At 41.0% G+C, this 24,578-nt stretch overlaps 1 protein-coding gene across 3 annotated transcripts in view; it reads left to right on the top strand.

Moving 5' to 3' along the window:
* Positions 1-24,578, top strand: part of rxraa (retinoid X receptor, alpha a) — an 85,994-nt gene that overhangs the window by 31,565 nt on the left and 29,851 nt on the right. For all 3 annotated transcript variants that reach the window (XR_009120142.1, XM_058056210.1, XM_058056222.1), the window contains exon 3: positions 20,255-20,493. Coding sequence is in view for 2 of the 3 variants with exons in the window: in XM_058056210.1 (XP_057912193.1) it covers positions 20,255-20,493 (239 nt within the window). In the remaining variant the exon portion in view is untranslated. The remainder of the gene's footprint in view (positions 1-20,254; positions 20,494-24,578) is intronic.

Below are 24,578 nucleotides of genomic sequence, written 5' to 3' on the forward strand. Positions count from 1 at the left end.
GCACCTCTGTGCTCCCTCAAAAGGGCAGAAGGAAAATTTGGGGATTCAAGGTTGAATAAAATCATCTTAAAATGTGTGTGTGTGATATTGTTGTAAAGAGGCAGGGTGGCACAGCACCGACCTCCCAGTTTCACATGTGTGCTGCACAGCAACAGGCCCACCCGAGTGTGATAATGTTGTTGTGTGCCGTACAAGTGAGGGAGAAGTGTTTGCATCCCCCACTTGGTTTCTCCGCGGAGAGCAGCTTGTGGAGGTGCACAGTGGAGTGGTGGTAATGCAGCAGCTAATGGAAATATCGTGTTGTAACTCTGTGGAGGACACTCTGGCTGTGGTGGGGACTCAAGTTGTAACCTCATTTTCCCACTCATAAATAAAGAAATTCCCACCAATTAATAAAATAGGGGTTGTTTTACATACGGCAGTGTGACCAAATGGCTAACATACGAGCTACCAAGATCTAATGAGAAAACTAAATATCACTAAATCTTCATTCATTCATTCATTTTCTACCGCTTATCCTCATGAGGGTTGTGGTGGGTGCTGGAGCCTATCCCAGCTGTCTTTGGGCAAGAGGCGGGGTACACCCTGGACTGGTTGCCAGACCAATGACATGGCACATATAGACAAACAACCATTCACACTCACATTCATACCTACGGTCGACAATTAAGCATGTTTTTTGGAATGTGGGAGGAACATGCAAACTCCACACAGAGATGGCCGAGGGTGGAATTGAACTCGGGTCTCCTAGCTGTGAGACCTGCGCGCTAACCACTCTCCACCACTTTCTGCCATCGCTAAATATGATTCCTACCTTGCTTGCAATGCTCAATTCCTACATCATCTCCAACTTGCAACTACGTCTCTCTCTCTCTGTTTGTCCTCGAAACATCTTCTTCAGGGACTCTCAGGGAACACTGAACATCAACACAACAAAAGCTGGTCGTAATAGAAAATTAGAGACATATAGACAAACAAATTATATTATGGCGTGTAGTACGTTTTAGCTTGGTTCCGTTGGAGCTGTATATACTATATGTAACTGTGTCCTGTAATTTCTCAAACTGTGAAAATTGGCATATTCTAAGACAGCTGCAAATGGTGATTAATGATGATTAATTTACATACCATGATTAATCTGATTAAAAACTTTTCAAAAATAATTTCACTGCTTTAATTCATAACTCCACTACTGCTCATGTTTTTCATGCAATGTGGGTCTGTGTGACCGCTTGAACGATTTGAAATATTGTCATAAAATGGTATGATGCATTAACTCAGTAATACTCCATGCACTGCATGAACACTTGAGGCATTTCTATGGGAATTGTTGCAGGGATTTGAGCCTTTGAGTCAAAGCTCAGTAAATGGGACTATGATGTTGTAAAGCCTGTGTGAAAAGCTGCACAGACGCCACAGGGGCATCGTGTCTATAACTCCATTACAGTCATTGACATTGAGCTAATTGACTCATGTTGTTGTACTGACCAGTGGCATGACTTTGAAATGAGGTTATGGATAGGATGAGTGTGATATGAAGAGCAGGGGCTGAATAAAGTGAGGAATGAATGAAGATGGTGATGAAGCAAAGAATGTGCACATCTCTGCTTGGTATTAAACTTTGGGATGTGTGGTTCAGTTCCTTGGGTATACAGTATATCGTACTGCTAACATGTTCTGGTTGACAGACCTTTAAGGCACCCAAAGAGCATTGTGTGAGTGACATGCTCACTTCTGCCTTGAGGCTTGAAGATGGACCCTCTACCCGCAGGGGTTTAATGATTAATGTGACTCTGTACTGAATATTATGAGACCATTCAGAGGATATCGACTGTAGTTCCTATCTAGGAGCTTAAGGCTGTGATGACTGATTGAAACCCTTCCTGTAATGGTTTGTTATTTAGAAACTCTGCTGTTATTTGTTTTTGTCTTTCCTATCTGTTAAAGTTAGTCAGGTGTGATTTTTTTATGGCATCTATTTCAAAGGCAGTAGTTGCCTGTAACCCAAGCTTATAACAAGCACATATTTGTGTTTATTTAACAACGTCCCTGCCATCTGCTGCATGTATTGTGATACACAAGCAGGGCACGCGTGTATGAGCCTGATGATTACACAACAGCTACTGGCTACTGTTGTGATGGCTGCCTCAGTCCAGACCGCCAATTCCATCATTCAAACTTAACTCATTGGTAGAGCACATGAACCGATACCAGCAGACAGTATTGAATGCACATGCATAACAGGAAGGGAAACACAGACAAGCTCCATTCACTCTTGTAGATGGATCTCTGTGCTCTTCTTCCCCATATGTGTGCCTGCCAGAGGTCACACGGGTTGACACAGCAGTTAATGGAACTGTTAATAGAAAAACAAACAAGTCTATTATTACAGATTTTGTGTTAAGTTAGGTCAGATTCATCTTTTGTCATTCGCTACCTGCCCACACAATGTCTATTAGTGAACACAACGCTTACATACTGTACATACTGCATGTAAACCAAATAAAACCCCATGCATTACAGCACTGTTGGTTACATAATGATCCTTTTTTTCTCTGCCTTTAAAACTATTTATCGGGCCTTCGAGTTCTCACTATCTGAAAAAGTTTGACTTTGTCCGTCTTAAACAGCTTGTAAAATGTCCTCTTGTGTTACTAGATTGTGTCAGCAGAATTCACATACAGGTTTACTCAACTGCAAATCCATCTGCATTGCTGTTGTGCAGAAAAATATTGAATTGTTGTTGCAATGACCAGGTAAAACTATAGTAAGCATTAACACAGCAATATGTGAGAGTTATTTTCACATTCTAGTCATTAAAACACATCAAACATACTGTAAGAATGCTACTCGACAAATGTGAGAAACCAAGCCCTGACATGGATGAAAGTATATCAACTCAGCATAAGAGAATGAGGGAATAATAACCAGAGGAAACCCTCCTCTAATTGGGATATTTGTTGAAAATGTCCTTGAAAGATGCATTAAATTACAGAAGTGGCTACAGGCTGTGTGTAACATCTCTCGTTTTATCTCTAATCGGGGCACTAGTAGACACTGATCCTTTTTCTTTAAGAATTTTTAGCTGGATTGACGCAAGCTATTTTATTTTGTTTGTGGTTAGCACGCAGGCCTCACAGCTAGGAGACTCAAGTTCAATTCCACCCTCGGCCATCTCTGTGTGGAGTTTGCATGTTCTCCCCGTGCATGCGTGGGTTTTCTCCGGGGACCCCGGTTTCCTCCTACATTCCAAAAACATGCTAGGTTAATTGGCGACTCCAAATTGTCCATAGGTATGAATGTGAGTGTGAATGGTTGTTTGTCTATATGTGCCCTGTGATTGGCTGGCGACCAGTCCGGGGCATACCCCGCCTCTCGCCCGAAGACAGCTGAGATAGGCTCCAGCACCCCCGCAACCCTTGTGAGGATAAGCGGTAGAAAATGAATGAATGAATAATTCCAGATACAGGCATGATTTAATATGTATTTTTGTAGAATTCTATTCAGCACAAATGTGTTCACTGTGAGTCCCTATGTGATGCCTTTGAAAGTGATGCGGAATCAAACTACCATTGACACATGACAAGGACCACCTTTTCACTCTTGCTCTGACATGGGAGCATAGTTTAATGTTTTACTAACTGCTAGTTTCATTTCTGTGAAGGCTGCTTAATGTGACAGACTGTTTCCTTCCCTCGTTACACTTTGAATTGCCGAGCAATTTCTTAGTCAAACCCAAGCAGTGCTAATGATGCTTCAAAGTAAAACATATCACACCAGACACTTGACACTCCTTTTGCTTTCACTCACTCTGTGTTGTCTTGAGTTAAAAATATGTTTGTGTTTAACAGGTGAAATTTTTCCCAACTTGTGTTTTTGGATACACGTTACAAGAATTTGAGTGGACGTACTTTCTGACTAACTAAGCCAATGAGTATGGTCATTGTGACGGCTCCTTCAGCCTGTCTTGTTTACACAGTGTGTGCCTGCCATTGCCCAAAAGAGACATTGACCTTTCACACACAGGGCAGCGCACCCTTTTTTACCTCGCATCAGTGTGCAGCTGACGACTCAATTGGAGCCAATCATGTGGGAAATTTTGTTGACGTTAGCAGAGGAAAACACTCATGTCTGTTTGAGTGGCAATGATGAGAGAAAACTGGATGTTTTCCTCTGATGTTCACGTCCATATAGTTTCATCGCCCCTGGCGGAGAGCTTATTTATTGAGGCGTCCATGTGTGGGAGACACAGGCGGCCTTGTGCAGCCACCGTCTCATGAATCAACTGCTCCAGTGATCTTGTGACCTGCTGCTCCCCCCCAGTCAACGGGCGAGTTCAAAGGTTAGCCCTGTAAGTTGTCCCAAATACAGTTCAACAGCAGAGAGGAAAGGTGTAAATTGGCCCTCATGTGAAAATATGGCCACCCATCGCTGGCCCCATTTGATGTAGAACAGTACTGATATAACCTACTGTGTATATCCAGTTTTGGTTTACTCTAAGAGAGTTGTATTCAGACCTGCCAACTTGTACACATTTGTGCATGGTACGCTTTGCTGCTTTCCAGTTATGCATTTTTTGTTCATTTATTTCATTATTTCCTATCGAAATGGCTGTTTTAACGCATCAATTAGTTGTAGCTGCAATAGCACTCTTCTTTTCATTAATTACAATTATTCATTTAATTCAATTATTCAATTATTATTTTTTTTGCAACAACTTTATGCATTTTGATGTGTATTTTTTCCCAGCTAGGACAACTGTCTTACGTGGATATGTTTGATGTGTACTAGTTTGTTTTGTTGCATTTTATGTTGCTAGGACTTTCAAATAAATTTGGCATACTGTCTTGTTTATGTTGATGGGCTCACCTTGCTCATTCGTCATATTCCCACATGGCTGCTGTAGCTTTTGGCTTTGCAAGGATCTTTTTCCCTCCTAACTTCATCAGACTGACTCAACATCATATTTAAATAGCCACATAGAGTATACACAATTACTCTATATTCATATGCTTCATTTATGTCATGTATTAATTTTACTCAAAAGCTAAATAAAATAACTACACTAATAGGGCAGGGCAAGACATTTCATTGCCACTCTAATTAAGAATTTGATATGACGTGCTGATCTTGCTTTGATTATATTGACTAAATGGGACACGCTGTCAGAAACCGTATAGTAGCTGCCTCATGCTTGATTGATAATTGAAGCCAATGCTAAGACTCTGCATTCACAGCACAGCCAATGCAAAGGGGTTAATCTTCTTTACCATGTGATTCCTCTTTTTCGATTATCTCCAATCACTGCAGATGACAACCATTTGACCCGGTGACCCCTGCCAGCCTATCCTATTTGGCAGTGGAATAAACTGCCCCCCACACCCACCCCGCCCCATTCACTCTTGCGCTTGACTTTCAAAGACTATAATGAATGAATTTGGATGTCATTTACTGCTAAAGTGTCAAGCACCATGAATGTAAGAAAGGAGCTGACCTCCTGCCAGTAGGCTGTCCATGCGCCCATGTGCTCAAGTATTCCTCCAACATTTTCCTCTCCCTCTTTTTTAATTTTCCTCCTGAAGCGCTACCCCTGAGCTACGGAGGAAAGGGGAAAAGCGAGTGGACAAAAAATAAATAAAAAAGAGGGAGCTGAGATATTCCACAGGGGATTGTGGGAACCCACTGATAAAGGCTTGCATCTTAATCCATCCTAAGGCCTGTCTTACTGTGTACTATGAGCTTTTAAAGATCATTAAGGGTGTGTGTGTGTGTGTGTGCTCACATGCACATCCGTACACTTTAGGTGTAAATGTGCTTGTGTGTTTGTGTATTTGATATGTTAATGTTGCCTTTTTCTCCAATTGCTGATAGTAGATCAGACCTTTGAATCGTGCATTTCAAGGCTTCGAAAGATCTTCAAATAACTTCAGCAAAAATCACACACCTCTTCACTCAACCAACAAGGCACAGCTACTTCACAGTCAGCACATAATGACTTGTTTAATGGTTCATAAGTATATTAAAAGCACTAATTAATGTGCAGCAGTTCTCCCTCTAATGCAGCACTCTAGGTAGGGGCTCTCACTCTGAGCTTATGCCTTCAGCTCTATTGCTCCTCCTCGGGCTTTAGTGGAATTTGGCTGATGTGCGCCAAGGGGAGGATAGGAGGGAGACTCTCATCTTGTTTCAGTGCTTTATGAGTCTGACGTGTACGTCGGTAATTGCGGTTATAGGTGATTAAACTCCCGATGCCCTTCAAGAGCCATAGGTAGCAATCAGTCAGCGTCTGACTGAAAAGCAACAGCAGCATGCCGAGCTCAGACAGGTTCATCGAAGTGTCTGTCTCAGATTCTGCTAGCTTCATGTCACTGTGGCTCATAAATCTAGATATTTTCAGTATAACGGTGAAAAGATACAAACTGATAGCTAGTCTGCTTTCTCTGAACCAAATGACTTATTTGTTATCATGAGCTATAGTACTGTAACTCTTGAAATATGTTATTATTGTAAATATTGACCTTTTCCAATACAGTGGTACCTTTTTTTGTTATTAATGTTTTTCAAAGGGTTTTTTCTGCAATGTAAAATCCCATCGATCTGTTCCAGACACCCAAAAAGCTGAATAAACAAGCAATGCTGGAGGTAGTCTGTCCACATTTTTAGTAATACAGTACCACAAGATTCATTATGACACGCAATATTGTATGACAGCTGAGACCGTGTTTGAGAACCAAAACAAAACAAACTTTCCAGTTTTCCAACAGGCTTTTATTGAAGGTTTGAATGATCAGACAGGCTACTGTTGATGTAGTAACCCACACCATCCTCAATCTCAACTCTGAACCTGACATCACTTCCTGTCTCAGATCACCTAGAGAACACATTTACCTAAGCACACACGAGCTTGAGTCTTATTTATGTCTTAAATAGCATATTTACCAATTATGTCTACTTTCTCGGGTAATACGAGTGTAAAGGTGACTACATGGGTGTTTTTTCATGTCTAGAGGGCTTTAATAATATCAAAACCCATAGTTTTTATTTTGTGTGACATTTATCCAAAGTAGTTAATGACTTGTCCTCCCAATTTAATAATAGTTATTTCAGCACCGTTTCATAGCATCATTGTTGGTTCGGTTTCAGATTCTTGGTGTAAATTAAAGGCAGATTGTGTTTATTATCTAAGTCTAAATGTGTGTGTTGTTTGTGTGGGTGGGAATGGAGCATCATTTGATTATTCCATGGTATCTGTATGTTTATGCATTCATGCCTGTACGTGGTGGGCTTTGGTGCATACATTTGTGCAACGTGTTTACAGTATCTATGAGTTCTATTTTCATCCCAAAAGGGGAAGCCGTTGGGCCTCTTGCTTTGTGGTCTAATTGGTGTGTTATTCAAGTCTCTGTGTGTTTGTAAAAGATCCATGACTTATCTCCAGAGGCAACGTGTGACCGTGGGAGTCCCGCTCCTTGTCGACGTGCAGTGACACTCCCATAGAGAAAAGACTTATACTCAGCTGATCTGAGCTTCAGCCCTCCGCAAGCATTTGCGCTCCAAATAAATATTTCTCTCAGTGTGTGCTAATGAGCTGCATTTTTGTGTTATCAGTCACTGACCTACCATTAGTTTTCTTACTCGGTTTAGCCTTTTGGTATTTCGATGTTTTTCCTCTTACACAAACAGGAGCCTTTAAACATATTAAAAGGATTAAAAGACGAAATAGTGCAGATGAAAAATCCCACATCCTCTTTCCCCTGAAGAAGCCTTTAGTTAGTCATGGTAGGATTTCTGGGGGTCACAAGGGCAGATAAGGAAGATAAGTTATAGGAAAAAATCTTAATACTTTGAGGGAAGGAAAGCAAAATTAACCTGAAGTGAAGATACAGCCATTCTTTAATGTGCAGTCTTCAGGGTCAACTCAGTTCATGCAGGCCTGGTGGGTCCAAAGTGCGGCCTGGGGGCCATTCATGGCCCGTCGCACATTCTAAAAATCCAACACAACAAGAAAAAAAAATCCCTATATAATAACGTATACTGGAAATAAGTATTTAATATGTCAACCAAGTAGCATAAGGTTGAAATATTGAAGAAAAAATTGAAGTTATATTATTATGAGAGGCAAAAAAAAATAAAGTCATTTTTGGACATTTTTGTTGGGCGTAAAGCTATAATTTTATGGATGGGAATTTCATGGGAACAAAGGCATAATATTACGAAAAGCAAATTTACGAAGATTTTTTTAAGAAGAAAGTTGAAATATTTGGCTTAATGTATTTATATATAAATTAATAAATATCTGAATTAAAAAAACAACATCAAAAACAGGAAAAAAAAACTCATCAGCATGTGCTGCATTACAAATATGCAAAGTGGCACTTACATGGAAAAGGTTGGGACACCTCTGATGGAGACTAGCAATGTATAGAGGCAGGAGGAGTAAACATCTACCTTTCAAAATCCATAAAAAAACATTTCTAAGTGAATGTGACCTTGCATTTTTATTACGTCAGCTTTTATTAAGTCTTTAAGTTAAAATAAAAAAGTAATCTTCTATTTTTTGGATGACTGACTACTTGCAATCATTTTGCTCAATTCGCTCAATTTGATTACAATGGTTGTTATGCCTGTTTTAAATACGGATCTTTGGCATTTGAGTTCACTTTTCATGAAGGAAAAAGGGAAAAAAATCAAGTCAAAGTTCCTTTTGAAAGTCGTAGTGGACTGTATGTACTGTATTTGTTGGAAAGATGCCAGTAAAAATGTAACCGAGGGAAGTCAGCAGACTGACCGTTTTCTATTGACTGCTGTTGAGATTGACCCTGTTAGGTCGGCCGCTGAGGTTGTGTTTTCTTGCCAATCCCCTCGCTCTCGCTTTCCTCTTTTGCCACTTTGAGCCTTCAAGCATGCATCAAGCATCAGTAGCTTTCACTCACAGCTGAGGTGACGTCCATCTTTGGGTTAACCAGTGTGAGCCGATGAACGCCACTTGTGTCTTTCAAACATGTCGACCCATGCCAGTCATAACACACTCTCTATTTGGTTGCTGTCATGTTGCCAATCCCAACACATAATTAATCGACGTTCAGCCCATGGGAGGCAAAAGCTAAAAAAGAAAATTGACTTTTATCACCGCTGAATGGACCTTCCAGAAAAGGACTTTCCCAGCAAAATTGTCAAAGCAATAAAAGTTGCATCATCGGAAAAATGTTTGTCTTTCTTTGACAGCACTGAGGGAGCTTTGTTCAACAATCAGACTTTGGAAAAAATACCATTGCCTTGTTGTATGGAATAGCAGGTTTTATATGCTGAATAACACAAACTACAGATATTCCTCGGTTTACGGTGTTCCGTATTTGCAGTACTAATTGCGTCACATTTCACCAACTAGCCAAAATAGGATCTCATTATAAACACTGCAATGCAATTGCTAGGTAATGCTTGTAACATGTAAATTTGCGTTCTTACACCCAATTACTTCCAAGTCCTCTGTGGCGCATTGCTGGATACTCTTCCAGGTAGTAACATCACACTTTCAAGTTTCATTTATCTCCACTTCATCTCCAAGGCCTCTAACATGTAATGTTCCTCTGATGCACTCGTTCCTGATCCTATCCATTCTGGTCACTCCCAATGAGAACCCCAGCATCCTTAGTATCATTATCATTATCATTGCTACTTCCAGCTCTGCTTCCTGTCTTTTCCTCAGTGGCACTGGTCTCGTCTCCCTGTAACCTCACTCTTCCACTTGGGTCCCTCTCATTCACAAACATATAATCCATCTTGCTGCGGCTTATCTTCATTCCTCTCCTTTCCAGGGCAAACCTCCACTCTTCTCGCATCGCCTCCACAATTATACTTTCATTTTTCAGTTCCTAATGAAAGAAAATACTAACTTTATTTTATTTATAACTTTATTGACTCACTGTATGACGATTTTGCATGTGCATGTGAACACATCTTCAGATCATGTGTACTTGATACTTGATAATATTATGATAATAATAATATAATATGATAGTAATATGATAATGTACTGATAATATAGCAACCTCTGGGGTTAAAAATCAACAAATCACTCTTAACTCCAATGACTATGTCTCAATAAGTTCCATTTTCAATTCCGTTGTGAGTGAAAAGTCTTGAGCCCCCATTTTGTTTTAAGCATTTGTTTTATAGTTGTCTGCAGTAACCTTCCTCGTGGGGCTCTTCGGGGATATCCAGAGCATGCATAAGTTAGAGCAGCAGTCAATGTTAAACACCTGGAGATGGGTCGAAGTCCCTGGTGTTTGTGTTGTACGCGTGCTGTCTAAACACAAGCAAGAGCTGTTAGTCACGTCCCTCGCAGAACTAATGGGCTCCGTAATGAAAAGGAACATAAACAAAAACAAGAAGAGAGTGTGTGTAGAGGGGGTTTGAATGGAGGCACGGCATGGCCAGGTAGCTGATGCTGAGCTCCCACTATTCTCGCCAGTGAGTTTTCCTTGAACATGAAAGACTCACACTTCGAACTGGGATTATCTCCACCTCCTGGGAGTTCCTCTGATGAGCATTGAATGCTGTAGTGAAACAGTGAAGGATGTGGAAAGAAATGGAGAGAGAAGCATGAACAGATGAGAGCAAGAGAATGGGAAAATGAAATGTGGGAGCATGAGCACCAGGGATAGATGAAAGACACAAAGAGTCAGCTCTGACTCTGTTCTCATCTTCATGGATGGCAGGTCCACTTAGAGGCCTGTTCACGCTCAAAATTCTTTGGATGACCACCTTTTGTGCTTGACTCTTTTCTTTATGTATTCATTTATTTTCACAACATGTCTCCATCCCCCTGAGGAACGATTTAGCAATTCTAGTTATGCACCAGAGACCCTTGATCCTTCTTTGATCTTGCACCAGGCTAAAAACCGTATGGTTGCACCACTCAAAACAACTTCAGCTCATCTGCATTTTTGGGGGGGAGAGTTGTCCCCCATTCATCCTGAAGATAAATTAAGAGTCCAGGCAGTGATGTTAGATTGGAGGACCTGGCAGAAAAAGCCTTGTCCTCAAACTGTCCCTACAAGCTTAAAATTCATACAAAATGTGTGGTGTGTTGATATAATAAAGTTACAGGTGACCCTAAGGCAGTGCTTCTCAAATAGTTGGGCGGCTGGGTGTGGGTGGAGCGTGAGTGGCAAGTGTGGCTTGATGGGCCTATCAGAGACTCACTGCAATCTTTGGGGGCTTTTCTTAAAAGTACAATAATGGCTTACTTAAGTAAACAGAAAGAAACTATGAAATTGTATTCAGTACATAGTCTGTGAAACTTGGAACTCATCATTCAGTTGAACAAGGTTGCATATGTAACCTATTTGTTTATGATGGGCCAATAGCTAGTGTGTACCGGACAGAATGTCTTCTGTGGATCCAAGGGAGGCATGTTTGCTTGCTGTGGGTCCAAACACTGATCCAAAGTACACTCCTCCACTTATAATCACGCATAGAACATACTCATGTACGCACATACTGTACAAACCCCCACCCCCTTCCTGCGTGTGTCCCAAGCCTATGAGTTCCCTTCCTGCAGCACGTAGACACATCATATTTCCCAGTGTTGCTGGACCACCCCATTCACCTCCGACCCTCTAATCAAACCCCAAGGGTCGTAGAATTTCTCTGAGAGATTGCTTGTGCTCCTGCTCCCTGTTCTGATCTCGTATTTCCTTATGTTCACATTGCTATCCCTTTGTTTCTTCTGATTCAACAACCCATTGCTCATTTCACCCGTCTTTCCTCTACCTTTGCTGTAGGCTAGTTACACAGAGGAAGAACAAAAAGGGAACGTCCCAATTCAGTTCCTGGAGCTAGATCCACACACAGTTGGCCTTCTTTCATTTTGATCCTCACATCCTAAAACAAAAGAGTCATATATTCAGATGGCAGGGGTATAATAAAGTCATTGAATTAAAGCAGTCCAAATCCTTGAAATCATCTCTCAGTTTACCCCAATATGCCAATGGATATTGCTCCTAAGGATGGCGAATACTGAAAAGGAAGGCATTAAAAAAAAACACCATCCAGGTGTTCTCTCATGCACAGACACACAAGCACTCCACCACTGATTTCTGTGCTAAGTGCTTCCGTAATACAAATGGAAATCATCCATCATTTGCCAACAAGTCATTAAGTGTCAGATAGCTCATTTGGATGGCAGAACGCAAAAGGCGAGATTACGTTTATTTTCTAATTTCTTTAATTGCCCAATTATACTGCACAGGCAGATTACTTTGTAATGTGTGGATTGCCGAACACACAAATAAAATCAGCAGATATAATTAAAGTAGACTGAACAGCTTTTTATTTTGCATTGACTATTTCAAATAGAGTCATGTGGTTTCACGTGAACAAACAGAGCTGGGAGTGCTCGATAGACTCTGGTTGGACCAAATGTCTTTGAATACTTGTGAGTCAGCAATCGCAACCTTGCAAATTGGCAAATATTTTTTTAATCAAAACATTATTTCTTTTTTTGTGCTTTGAGGTTCCATAATTGTACACTTAATGTGGCATAAAACCTCACTTATGTACCTTAAGTTGGTGATAAGTTATAATATATAGTTATGAATAATATAATGTCAGGAGTTCATCAAACCAACACTCTAACTCTAACTCATACATAATTATTATTTTGCCTTGTAATTACTGTATACTAGTGTGTAAGTGTTTATTTCTATACCCGCATCGTCTGTGGTGCAGTTATATTGTAAATGTCAAGCTAATTCACTGCAAAGACGTGTGTTTTATATATATATATATATATATATATGTAGGTTCACTTCCTTGACATGAGGTACTTGATCATCCTGTATGCGATTTTATCAAATTAAACTGTCAAACGTTTGATAACAAAGCTGAAGAAAATATGAAAGTGCGATCAGATTTCGCACCATTGCTGCCAGTCATTGCAGTCATGTTATCTCCCTGTGTTTGAGCTGTGTATATACTCGACCGTAAGCTTTCTAGTGTGTTTTGGCGGTAGGACGACTAGATAAGGCGCCTGGGTGGTGATTTTCATCTCGCAGAGGAAGCTTGAATCACAGCTTCCTAGCTGACTCACAAAACTGCAATTGAATTAATACATAAGTCCAATTAACTACTTTATTTCATCTTTGAAATGTACAAGAATAATTATATCTACACTAGTATTATATAATAATAATTTTCATGCTCACATGTCTTCATACACAGGCAATGATGTTGAACTGAAATAAGTCCTCAAACAGACCAGAAGAGCATCTGTTGCAAATGTAATCTCCTTCTGGTGTCTGCTCCACAGGCAGCAGGGACAATTATTACTCTCTGTCTTCTCTTTGATCTAATACTATTGTCAAGGTGCAGCTCCTGTTATAAGCTGCTGACCAAAGGATAGCCTGTGTGGTGCATTCAGTTGGCTGGCTGTGTTTCATTTGCGTATCACATCTTTTTCTCAGTAGTTGTTCCTGTTTCCACTTTCTTAGGGTCTTCTTTGCAGTACAATAGATGCACCGGTTCTTTTATTTCAATGATTCTAATGTCTAGGTGATCCAGGATACGCTACCACTCTGGCTCCTAGGCTTTTTCGGGTTAAGGTTGGTCGAAATGTTGTAGAGTCCCTTATCAAATATGTAAATATGATGGGCGATAACAGGACATAAGAAATCGTTAGCATTGGGTTGATTGCATGGCATTAAAAAAAAACATTGACATCAGTCCATCATCCATCCACACTATGATGTTTGTTACTTGATCTGATCTGGCATACATAAACGTAGAAATGGACAGTATTTGTTTACACCACATTGTACAACTCGTACGTGCAGAGTACAGGATCTCTGCAGAGAGACAAACGCTGCTTTAAACAATGTCTCATGATAACTACAAAAGATATGTGTTGACTAATAATAGGCCATATTCAACCATCATCAACCATTATCTAATAACATGACAAAAAAAACACAAATTCTCACTAGAGATGATTATAGACAAAATTCATCATCCTTTCCAGATTGCTGCAAACTATTTGTCAAACAGTTTCGCTCTGATTAACCAATCAAACGAAGGAAAAATGCTGAAGGTATTGAAAAATTAAATTTGAAATCTGCTTAAAGGAACATTCATTCATTCATTCATTCATTTTCTACCGCTTGTCCTCACGAGGGTCCCGGGGGTGCTGGAGCCTGCTTATCCACATTGGTATTAAGAGACATGGGCCAGGAGTAATGATTCTGAAGGTCCTGGACAGATTACACTGCCTGGTAACACATAGCAGCTGAAATCTGATTGGAAAAAAAATGTAACCTACATATGCATTACATTTACAGTTTACATTTGCAGTGCATCCAAGAGACATGCGACAAAGTTAATTTAGACTGTTGGGAACCAATTGATACAATCATTTATGTTGTAAGTGTTGGTCAGTGCTTCTGATAGTGTTTAGGCCAGCAGAGAAGGCCCTGACAACACACCATTGCAATGCCGTATCATAGCTTCTTGTTTTTCTATTTTTCAGAATAAAGGCAGGGAAATATATTCCACAGTTTTCATAGGAATACTTTTATCTCATAGACTATTCTCAGCAGCATTTGCTCAAACCTGCACAGCTTTGCTCATAGAGCTCTTGCTCTGAGCTCCCAGTCAGGGATGGGTATATCACTTCAGAGCTGAAGAGAACAATTAGGCCATATCAGCAGGCTGGAGTGTTGGCAGTCATAGAGCTGTTTGCAATAGCTCCAGTAATATGTGGCTGCCGTTGGCGTCTAGCCATCGGCAGCCGCAACACTACAGCCTCCTCAGACACCCAACAGTCACTGAGGGCCCCGCCATGCCCCAGGAGCCAGCATTTTTATCCACATAGGATCTGGGCAATGGGTGGAAATATGAGAAAAACAAAATGTGTGCTGGGAGAAACACTAAAAAGGAGGGAAGCGGGAAAGATTTAAGTCTTTAATGAGAGCACTTGTTTCAGCAGGCAAAGAGAATCAGGTTATATCAACACTGTGTCAAATGATTGTGGCCCACCTACTTTGAAATTACGGGTGGCCTGTTTTGGTTCAATCCTTTTGCCATTTAGTCTACATTAAGTCTGTTTCTTTTTCTCTCGTATTTTAGTCTGCAAGTTGGATCATGGATGTCAGCAGATTGGCATGTTAAAGGCAGGGGATTGAATACTTTTGATTTGACTTGTCAAGGCCCAGCTGTAGTTTTAGCGAGTCTGTCTGATCCCAACTTGTCTTGACAGGCACCTTACTTAAGCTTCACATTCGACTGTGGATGTAGGAGTGAGATAGATAAAAGAAGCTTGTTTTTTTCCAACGGTGTATCTTTAAGTGGACAGAGATTGAAGAATCCACCCGTTGTCTTCTCCTCTGTGTAGATTTTGGAATAAGTTACTACTGTTGCAGGTGTTGCATAATGTTAAAGAGTGGATTGTTTGCCCCAAGATATTGATTTGTTTTTAAAGCAGATGTCCAAAGTCCAGCCTGTAGCTCACTGTCATAAGTTACATAAAATTAAATCCATGCATAGTATGATGCTTATCCTCACTAGGGTTGTGTGTATGCTGGAACTTATCCCAGCTGACTTTGGGAGAGAGGCGGGTTACACCCTGGACTCCTCACCAGCCAATCACAGGCTGGACAATGAATGTCCTACAAATTATTGCTTAAAAAAACGATATGGACAAACAACCATTCACACTCACATTCATACCTATGGACGATTTGGAGTCGCCAATTAACCTAGCATGTTTTTGGAATGTGGGAGGAAGCCTGAGTACCCTGAGAACATGCAAACTCCACACAGAGATGCCCAAGAAGAAAATCGAACCCATGTCCTGATTGTGTGGCCTACATGCGGCCTCAAACCTTAAGCCATATAATGAAATACACTTGTCCAATTGTAAAGCACATTTATTTATTGGTAACAAACTGCCTAACTTTTCTAATGGGATGTGTGTCTCTGTAAACATTGCTACGAAATCTTCAACAAACTATAATGCCTGTGCTTGTGATAAAGGAAGGTGATTCAGACAACATTTCATTCATCTTATATCAACTTTGGCTCATTTATATGGGTATTTTTTTTTTTAATTGGAAGATTCTATACCAGCACACCTGTCACGGGGTGTCAAGGGTTGGGCCCCAGATGCAGAGGAAGGCCAACAGGAGTTGCAGTTTAAGTCCTTTAATAGGCAAAGTCCAAGAAAAAACACAAGGTGGTGGCGAGGAAAGACACGGTGACAAACAAAAAAATCTTGCCACAGAGCACAGCTAACAGAAACTATCATATAGAACAGCGGGAGGCTGGCTGGACAGCTAGGGAGAGCTGGGTAGACTGAAGCGCCAGTAGGTTAGCAGGATACAATAACGAGGAACCAGCGACTCCCGCTGCAAGCGGCGGCCTTAAATGGGCAGTTGATTAGATGGGCTTCAGGTGTGCCCAGTCCTCCCGCCTCCAGCCCGCTCCAGGACATCTGGAAAACATGGAAAAGCAAACCAGGAGAAGGCAGGAACTAGCAAGCTGGAGGCAGGAGCAGAACTGTGACAACACCAGGACATAAAAAATATTGCCCAACCCTAATTTAAACAAATATATAGACAATATTGTTGAATTTACAGGAAATCATGGCTCATGCTACATGATTGATAATAATCTGAGCAGCAACCCACAGGGCTCCATGGAATAGTGAATGAAATGTCAGCCTTCTGTTGTCATGGTGATATAGATATCAACTGTAAAGACTCCAAAAATTATGTCGTTAGAATCACTTCGGAGTTATTTTGGGCTCTGGGTTTTTATGCAACCGTCTGACTCGCCGGGGATTTTTGTTGAATTTCTTTACCCTCGTCTTTCTTCCTACTCTGAAGGCTCCTGGAGAAATGCTAATGATGAGCATCTCATCCTGACTGTGCTCTGGGAGTTTGGTGCATTTCGAAACTGACTCACCTGCCTCTCCTAAAAGGCCCTGTGAATAATAAGAAAATATACTTGGTACTTCGAATCAACAGAAAAAACAAACAGTTTTTGACCAGTCTCTCCTATGTCTCCTAGGAACCACACTTTGCTTACACAACACTGTAGGCATAAGTTACTTATGACTGTCTGTAGTCCAGCCATCACCACATAGCGGACCAAGGCCCAGATCTGTAGTTCTTTGCTAACTAAGTTATAGCACTAGTCTGTGCTGTCTTTTATTGAATACTGCTGTAAGTTGCAAGAGCCAAGCAGTCGTTGCGGTAAGTTGCAAGAAGGAGACAAACACTATTGAATTCCAGAAATAAGTCCTACTTCTCTCCCCTTTCCTCCACCCTCGCTGCTGCCTTATCACAAACCTGAACGTTTATATGCGTTTGTAAGCTTACGAAACAACCCAAAGCAAAAGTTATTACCGATAGCCATTAAATTATGAGTATATAAATTTCAGGAAAGATAAACGCATCATTTGTATTGAGAGACATCCACTGGCCTTGCGTTGCACTAAACCTCCAGTGTCGCACCAAACGATGAATAATAGAAGAGGCGAGTTAGTGGAGTGCAAAATGTGCATCTGTCGGTCGTTTTAGAGGCAAATGCCTGAGCTTGTATGAAAACAAAAAAGGTTACAAAACAAGCTGGTGCCTTGACTTGAGTTTCAAAAACGGATGGGATAGGATGTTGCATCTATGAAATGCCATATTAGGAATTAAGAACGTAAGTTTGTCACCCGAAGAACAACATGACATGTCTGATATAGGCTTTGTCTATGCAAACATCCATGACGGCACAACCCTCAACAGAAATCATGTTGTTGTTTAGTTGCTCAAATGACACATGCCATAATTTTGCTGCCTGTTTCTGCCAAAGGGAGTCATCTCTCAGTCCATTTATATAGACCACAACAACACAGCCCAAATTGGCTAATTTTCTCAGCGTATTCACACCGTAAAGAAAGAAGAAAAGCACAAGGGGAAAAGGGAAAATGAGGAGAAGTATTGTTTAGGAATAAGAGATGTTTGGCTGGAGAATGGAGGCGGTATATAGGGAAATATGCCTGCAAGATGGGTTCTAATTTGCTTATTTGTAACAGTCAGTGGTGCACTTATCTGCCTGGTCAGTTGACAGGGGCAGGCTGCATTTGACAGAAGCGAAGTGTGTTTTGTTTTTCTACTAAAACATGAATCAGTGTTTGGTGTATGTCGGCATGCGTGGAACCTGGATGACTGCCATTCTTTTCTTTGATGCTGCAGCACCTTTGCCACATTGAAACACTTTTGTATCAATGGTCGTTTGCATGTTTATTGCCGCTCAAAATGCTCTCACCAGTATTTTCAGATCAGGCAAAAACAATATTGCACTCCAACTTCAGTGCTATACAATCCGTTTTCAATTTTATGTAAAATATCATACTTTTCAGTGTGCTGCCTTAATTTTAGGATACTTTACTATCTGTTTCTTTTCCCTTGCTATCCTCCTGTGTGTAGGCAGGATGTGAACAGAATGCTTCCCCCCTCCTTCAGTAACATCACTCTGGCAAACATGAATTAACATGCAAACACAGGCACACGTTTATTTGACTGTGAGACGTTTTGTTGCGGCGCTTTGCTCACATCACTTGCTTTATGTTAATCTCCGAGATGACTATCAGAGAGGATGTTGTCATTTTTGAAATAAATGTTCTGCTTTCATCCAAGAAAAATGGATTGGAAGGAAAAACTAGAGGATGAAGAGTGAGCGAGAGTGAGATCTACCTTCCAGTCTGTTATCCCCCACAATGGCTGGGAATCTGTCAGCTGAGTGCCTCCCTCCCATGCTGAGACCTACAATGGCAGATTGGCAACTCTAATACCACAGCTCTTTTTATCTGCTTGAATTAAAACCCAATTGGAGAAGGGTTGTGGGAATTGCTGGCTCAGGGAGAGCTTTTTATTTATTTGTTTCTTTTTGCAGGAATTATGTGTGTGGGTGCATTTTAGGGAAAAAAATGTAATTGGAGGGATAGAAGCTTGAGGGGAATCAGTCTGAGGATTAAACACTGAACTAATACAGCTTGATGCAGAGCTGTTGTTAGGCCTTTATTAAGAAGGATGTGCGTTTGTTTTCAAAAGGATGAGAACTGTGTGTGTATGTGCTCACGGGAAGTGCTCGAGAGGCAAGCAGGATGTGCAGGAAAGTGTTTGGTTGAGCTGAATTGGCAACTGCAGTATATGCAATTGCACTGTAGTGTGATGCAAAGATCCATCCTCTTTAAGTTAAATGCCCCAAACAGAAAACAGACGTGTACTCATGCAAATCACACAAAAGAGACATATTATTGATGAACAAACAACAGGCTCGAAGTGTGTTTCTGCTACACAGGGACCTTTTAGCGTATATTTGCAGAGTGAGGCAACCTTTTATAGCTTACAGCAACCTCTTCCATTCTGGGAACCTGGTCAATCTCAAATTGTATGGGTTTGGATCGTTTTCCCAGGAAAATAATAACACTTTTGTGTTCCAGGGTCAATTTGTTGCCATTATAACATTATAGCAGTTCAGGCAGTATTTTTTGATTATAAAGTCAATATAACAGTAAAGGCTCCATTATTCTGCAACATAGTAGCATCTTGATCCAATTAAAGCTCTTCAACGGGGGCTGAGCGCGTGACTTGCAATTTTCTGCATGCTCAACCACAACTGTCCTCATGAGCTATTTATCTTCCTGTATAATAGTAGTGAACAATGGGGACTGAAGTTGTTGGCGCTGGAACTAATTGATGTGATTAATCACATTGTACATGACGCTCCCATAGAATGTGTTTAATGGCACCAACCAAATCAGCTGTTCCATATCTTGAGTGTTAAGAGATTATGGTTGATGGAAGATGCTCACTCAAGGTTACAGTAAGTGGGGGACTTTTCTTGGCGGGTACGGGAGAAAAAGAGCACATCAGCTCCAATACGTATGACGCCATCACTCGCTTTGTCTTCAATCATGTTGCAAAGCTACTTTTCACTGTAGCACAAGGTCATCTTTTAATCCTCCAGAGACCATGACCCAACTCACATCTCTGTATTGGAGAGTGTATGGATCCACAATTGGACAACAGTCCGCTAGTCTCTTTTGGAAGGCATTGTCAATGGGTGAAGCACTGCAGGGTGTGCCATGTGTCTTCCGTTGAGGACAAGCAGTATAGAAAATGGGGAGATGGATGTATAGTACTTAAAACAAGTAGGTAGTGACCGGTGGTGTACACACATAATCGTATGCCTTTCTTCCAAACAGACACGTCAGGTCAGGTGAGCTCTTCACCGCTGGGCTCACCTACCTCCCACCGAGGAATGCACCCATCCCTGCTCAGTCCAACAACCATGGGGCCCTCCGGATCGCTTCACTCTCCCATCAGCACACTGAGCTCGCCCATGAACGGCCTGACCTCGCCCTTCTCTGTCATCAGCTCGCCCATGGGGCCCCACTCCATGACCTCACCCGGCATGGGCTACGGCCCCAGTGTCAGCCCCCAGGTAAGGCCAGTAACAGAGCTGACATTTGCTCACATTCATACAGTATGCATGACTTATTTGTATCGTATTTTTTTTCTAATTCTAATATCAGTTTTGATGTTTTAAATAGTAATTATTGTCAATCACTTAACTTCTAATTCAAAACAGGCAGAAATTAAATCAGAACTATATAATATACTGTATATATAGGGTTATACAAAAAAAACACAGCTACCCTATTAAGTTATCAGTTCTTACAAATTGTATTCACACGTCTAAGAAGTGCAAATTGCACATGCTCACTGTGACACGCACATAATTCTCCTAAGCCAGGCCCCAGCAGACAGAAGCTCTGCTTTGACCCCATGCCACAGTTAATCAAGGCCTATTCAACGTGAATTCCATAGTATTTCAGCTCTGTCACTCTCCTTCTATATCAGAGGCATGCAACACTTCTCTCCTTCTCCCACCACATCTTGCCTACTTCTCTATCCCTTCAATCATGTTCTCTCTGCGGTCGTCCTTTTTTTTCAGGATCTCTTTTGCATCATCTTTCGCCCCTCTGTCTGTCATTTCTGTTCATCAATGTGTTCCCAGCTTCTATGGAATTTAAAAACACACACCAGCACACACATATAATTAAGACATCAAAGTCTGCAGTGGCCCAGTTTCCGCCTTGAGCCATATCTAAAATTGAAATGCAGTCGCTGCCCCTTTTTTGTGGTTACTAGCAATTGTGCAATGTGAAACTATTTGGATGGACTATGCACACAATTGTAACTGCCCACGTGTAACTCAGTTAAGTGTGGATTAGGGTTAATTTTACAAGGCGACCGCATTCTTTGTATTCCTATAAAGACCCCCACTATAAATGCTTTCATGTGTTTGGTCTATAGAAGCATAAATCCCTTTGATGCAGGTCTTTATTGTCAAAGCTGCCTTCAAAAATGAAATGCCAATTAATGTATACATAATTTACTCAAGGGTACAACACACGTGTTCATTCCACCACAGATACGTCATGTTACTTATATCGGTATTGGCTGAGACGTGACAAATGGATGGACTAAGGACAATGACTTGAGCTACATTTTCAAGGATTTTTGGCGTAAAATTAGAAATTAGGTTGAGGTTTGTTTTTTTGAGGTCGAATAATGGTCTTGAAGGCTGCAGGCACAGTGCCAGAAGAAAGCGATGAAATTATAACTTTTAAGATTGAAGGACCTAAAATTGTGAACAGCACTTTAACCAGTTTCCCAAAAAGCGGGTCAATGAGGCATGGTGTCTGTTTTTTTGTTTTATAAGTTTTATAAGCGCATCAATGTATACCTCCTCAAAATGGGAGACTAGTAGGACAAATAATCGAAGTCCCTTGAAAAGTGCAATATAAAGTCTAATGAAGCTATGATTATTAATAATCATAAAAATTAAGTATTTCATAGCCTAGCAGATTTCACATTCAACTTACACACAGTAGGCCTCTGACAGAATGTGCAATGTCAGATTTTGGATGGTTTGAGCCTTTAATCCGAGAACGGTTGCATTGCTGAGACTGCAGGGGCTGTACACTGTTGCACTTGGAGGGTGGAGAAAACCAATTTGATGTCAGAATGTCGCTCTGAGGTATTGAGAAGGCAGCGAGGCTCTGGCTGTGCGGGACAGCGCTACATGGGACAATGAATCGAATCAGGCAATCTGTGCTATTTGATCAAAACTCTCGCCTGACTACTGCTCTGTTCAGTGAACTGGAAGGTTGTCTGCCCATAACCACCACCAAAGCAGTTTCCAATGAACCTTCCCACAGTACTAAACTCAAACAATGAGAAATAGTTGAAAACATAATGATAGCTTTATGGTCCTAAATGTTTATAATACAGACATGGATTATGCTTTTGTGTCCAGACACCAGACACTACAAACCCTCTTGCATGCCGTGACAAGGACATCCAAAAAAAAAGAATCTTAAAAATTCAAATATTGCAGGTCTGTAATATATCGCGTATGACTGTGTATTACCTTCTGCATCGTGATTGGCATGAGGGACTGAAGACCATTGTCAATCAATCACCGCCATGCCTTCCTCTGCAGTACAGAATGCACTCGGCTTGCCAAATTTACATACATGTTCGATCGCTATCAGTGTGACTCTGAAGTGTTGTATGTTTGTACGTTTTTTAGAGAGGTTATGCAGAAGTAGTGACACTCACATTGCAAACAGAGCATGATTTAGTGTCCCAATTCCCTCCCAAATTGTGACAATGTACCCTCATCTACACAAAGGCATGCATTATATATTTCTCTATCATTTTGTCATCATGGGTTTTTGAAAACAAAGCTTCCCTATCTTACATTTAAAAGAGCCGTATATGTGAAATTTAATGAGCTTTAACCTTCCTCTCCAGCAAAGATGGGCAATAATGGCGACATGATGAAAGCATGGGAAAGGATGACTAAACTCCCATTATGACTACAATCTTGTGTTCTCTCAAAGCCCAAACCACATGTTGAGAAAGACACCGTCCTTTATCATCAGCCAGTTCTTACATCAATGCAAAGAAAAGTGTACTTTTTCCCCCTTAAGCTATGTCCCAACAGTGAAGCACACAGACCCACTATGCCTCTGCAAATTGGACATTTTTGTTCTCAGGGAGAGGCGCCTACTTTGTCCATTCATCTCCTATTTGTCATCTCCTATTTAAAAAAATATATCTGTATTGTTCTGTCATAATGAGGCCCCTCTTTTTGCACAAACAGATGCACAACGTTGCTAGTTATCCTGTCATAGGGAGGTGACAGAACACACCCATGCCCATTAAACAAGTGGTCGGGTTTTGGGGCTTTAACTCACTGGCAGTACATCCTGTCCCTCAGTTAGACCCACCAACTGTCAAAACATCTGGAAGTTATTATTGAGGAGTGGAACTCATTTTATTCTTCCTGTGACAGTAGAAACTATTGTCTTTTTTTAATATGTTCTTTACATTGGGATGTAATGCATAACAGACATGCAGTCAGCCTAATACATGAAAAGCACACAAGAGACACTCATTTGGTGAAGGTGTCAATGTTTTACAAGAAATGATGCATGCTCCTCATGAGTTATAAATGAGAAGCAATGGTGATGTCATGCATCACATTTGAGTGTCATGTTTTTGCGAGGGTAGCTTGGTAACTAAAACACAAAAAGTGAGGACACTGCAAACGAGAGCGAGAGGTGGACCCCGGCCTCTTCCTGTGTGGGAGTCATAAAGGTCCATTCCTTGTCTTTGAAGGGCCCTGCTGCAGTCACTCTGCATGACATCATGGTTGTGTGGCTCTATTGGATGCACAAAGGGGCTCTGTGTGGACTCCCTGGAGAACTCATGTCAGTCAACCCACAAATGGATGGGGGACAAGAGTTTTCACAGCCAAAGCTGTCTCCAGGTAGCAATTAGAAGCGTTTTGCTCCCCACCCCCGCCTTCGGTAGTTTAACAAACTGTGTTCTGTTGATCCAGTTGTGCTGTTAACAGAAGTTTACTGCAACTTTTTAAAGAATTTTCTAGAGCAAACGTGCATATTTTATAGATTTTTTTTTCATGCTCTGCTCCCATTTTCCATGTTTATTTGCTGTTTGCAGCTGTTTACGCTTAATGCAAACTCAATACTTAAAACCTGCTCCAACTTGGAAGGCAACCATGCTGAAACTTTTGGAGGAAGTGTTGCTTTGATTAACCTTGAATTTTGATGGCTTTGATCATGCTTCTTCAACAAAGTGTGCATTTACTTTGACCGGAGGGGACTCATTATCCCCATGACTCAAAAGACTGGGTGGGAAAAGCACTTGGTTTGCACGGTGTACAGACAGGTATGCAAATTTCAGTGTATTCGCATTTGTTGCTCCATGCACACGGTTCAACATCTGTAAGTGAAACGTTTCAAAAAGGCAAAGAAACGCCAAGTTGTGTTTTCAACTAAACCATTCTTATGCAAGAACACATGTAGTGTGACAACATTTTTGACATTAAGCCTACGTTGCAGTGGTGGTGCTTGATATTGGCTTTCTTACCCATATCGCTTACACAGATATTGTCCAGCACTTCATTACAGATGCTGATATCAACAGAGA

The sequence above is a fragment of the Doryrhamphus excisus genome, chromosome 2 (assembly GCF_030265055.1).
Source record: "Doryrhamphus excisus isolate RoL2022-K1 chromosome 2, RoL_Dexc_1.0, whole genome shotgun sequence".
Classification (NCBI taxonomy): domain Eukaryota; kingdom Metazoa; phylum Chordata; class Actinopteri; order Syngnathiformes; family Syngnathidae; genus Doryrhamphus; species Doryrhamphus excisus.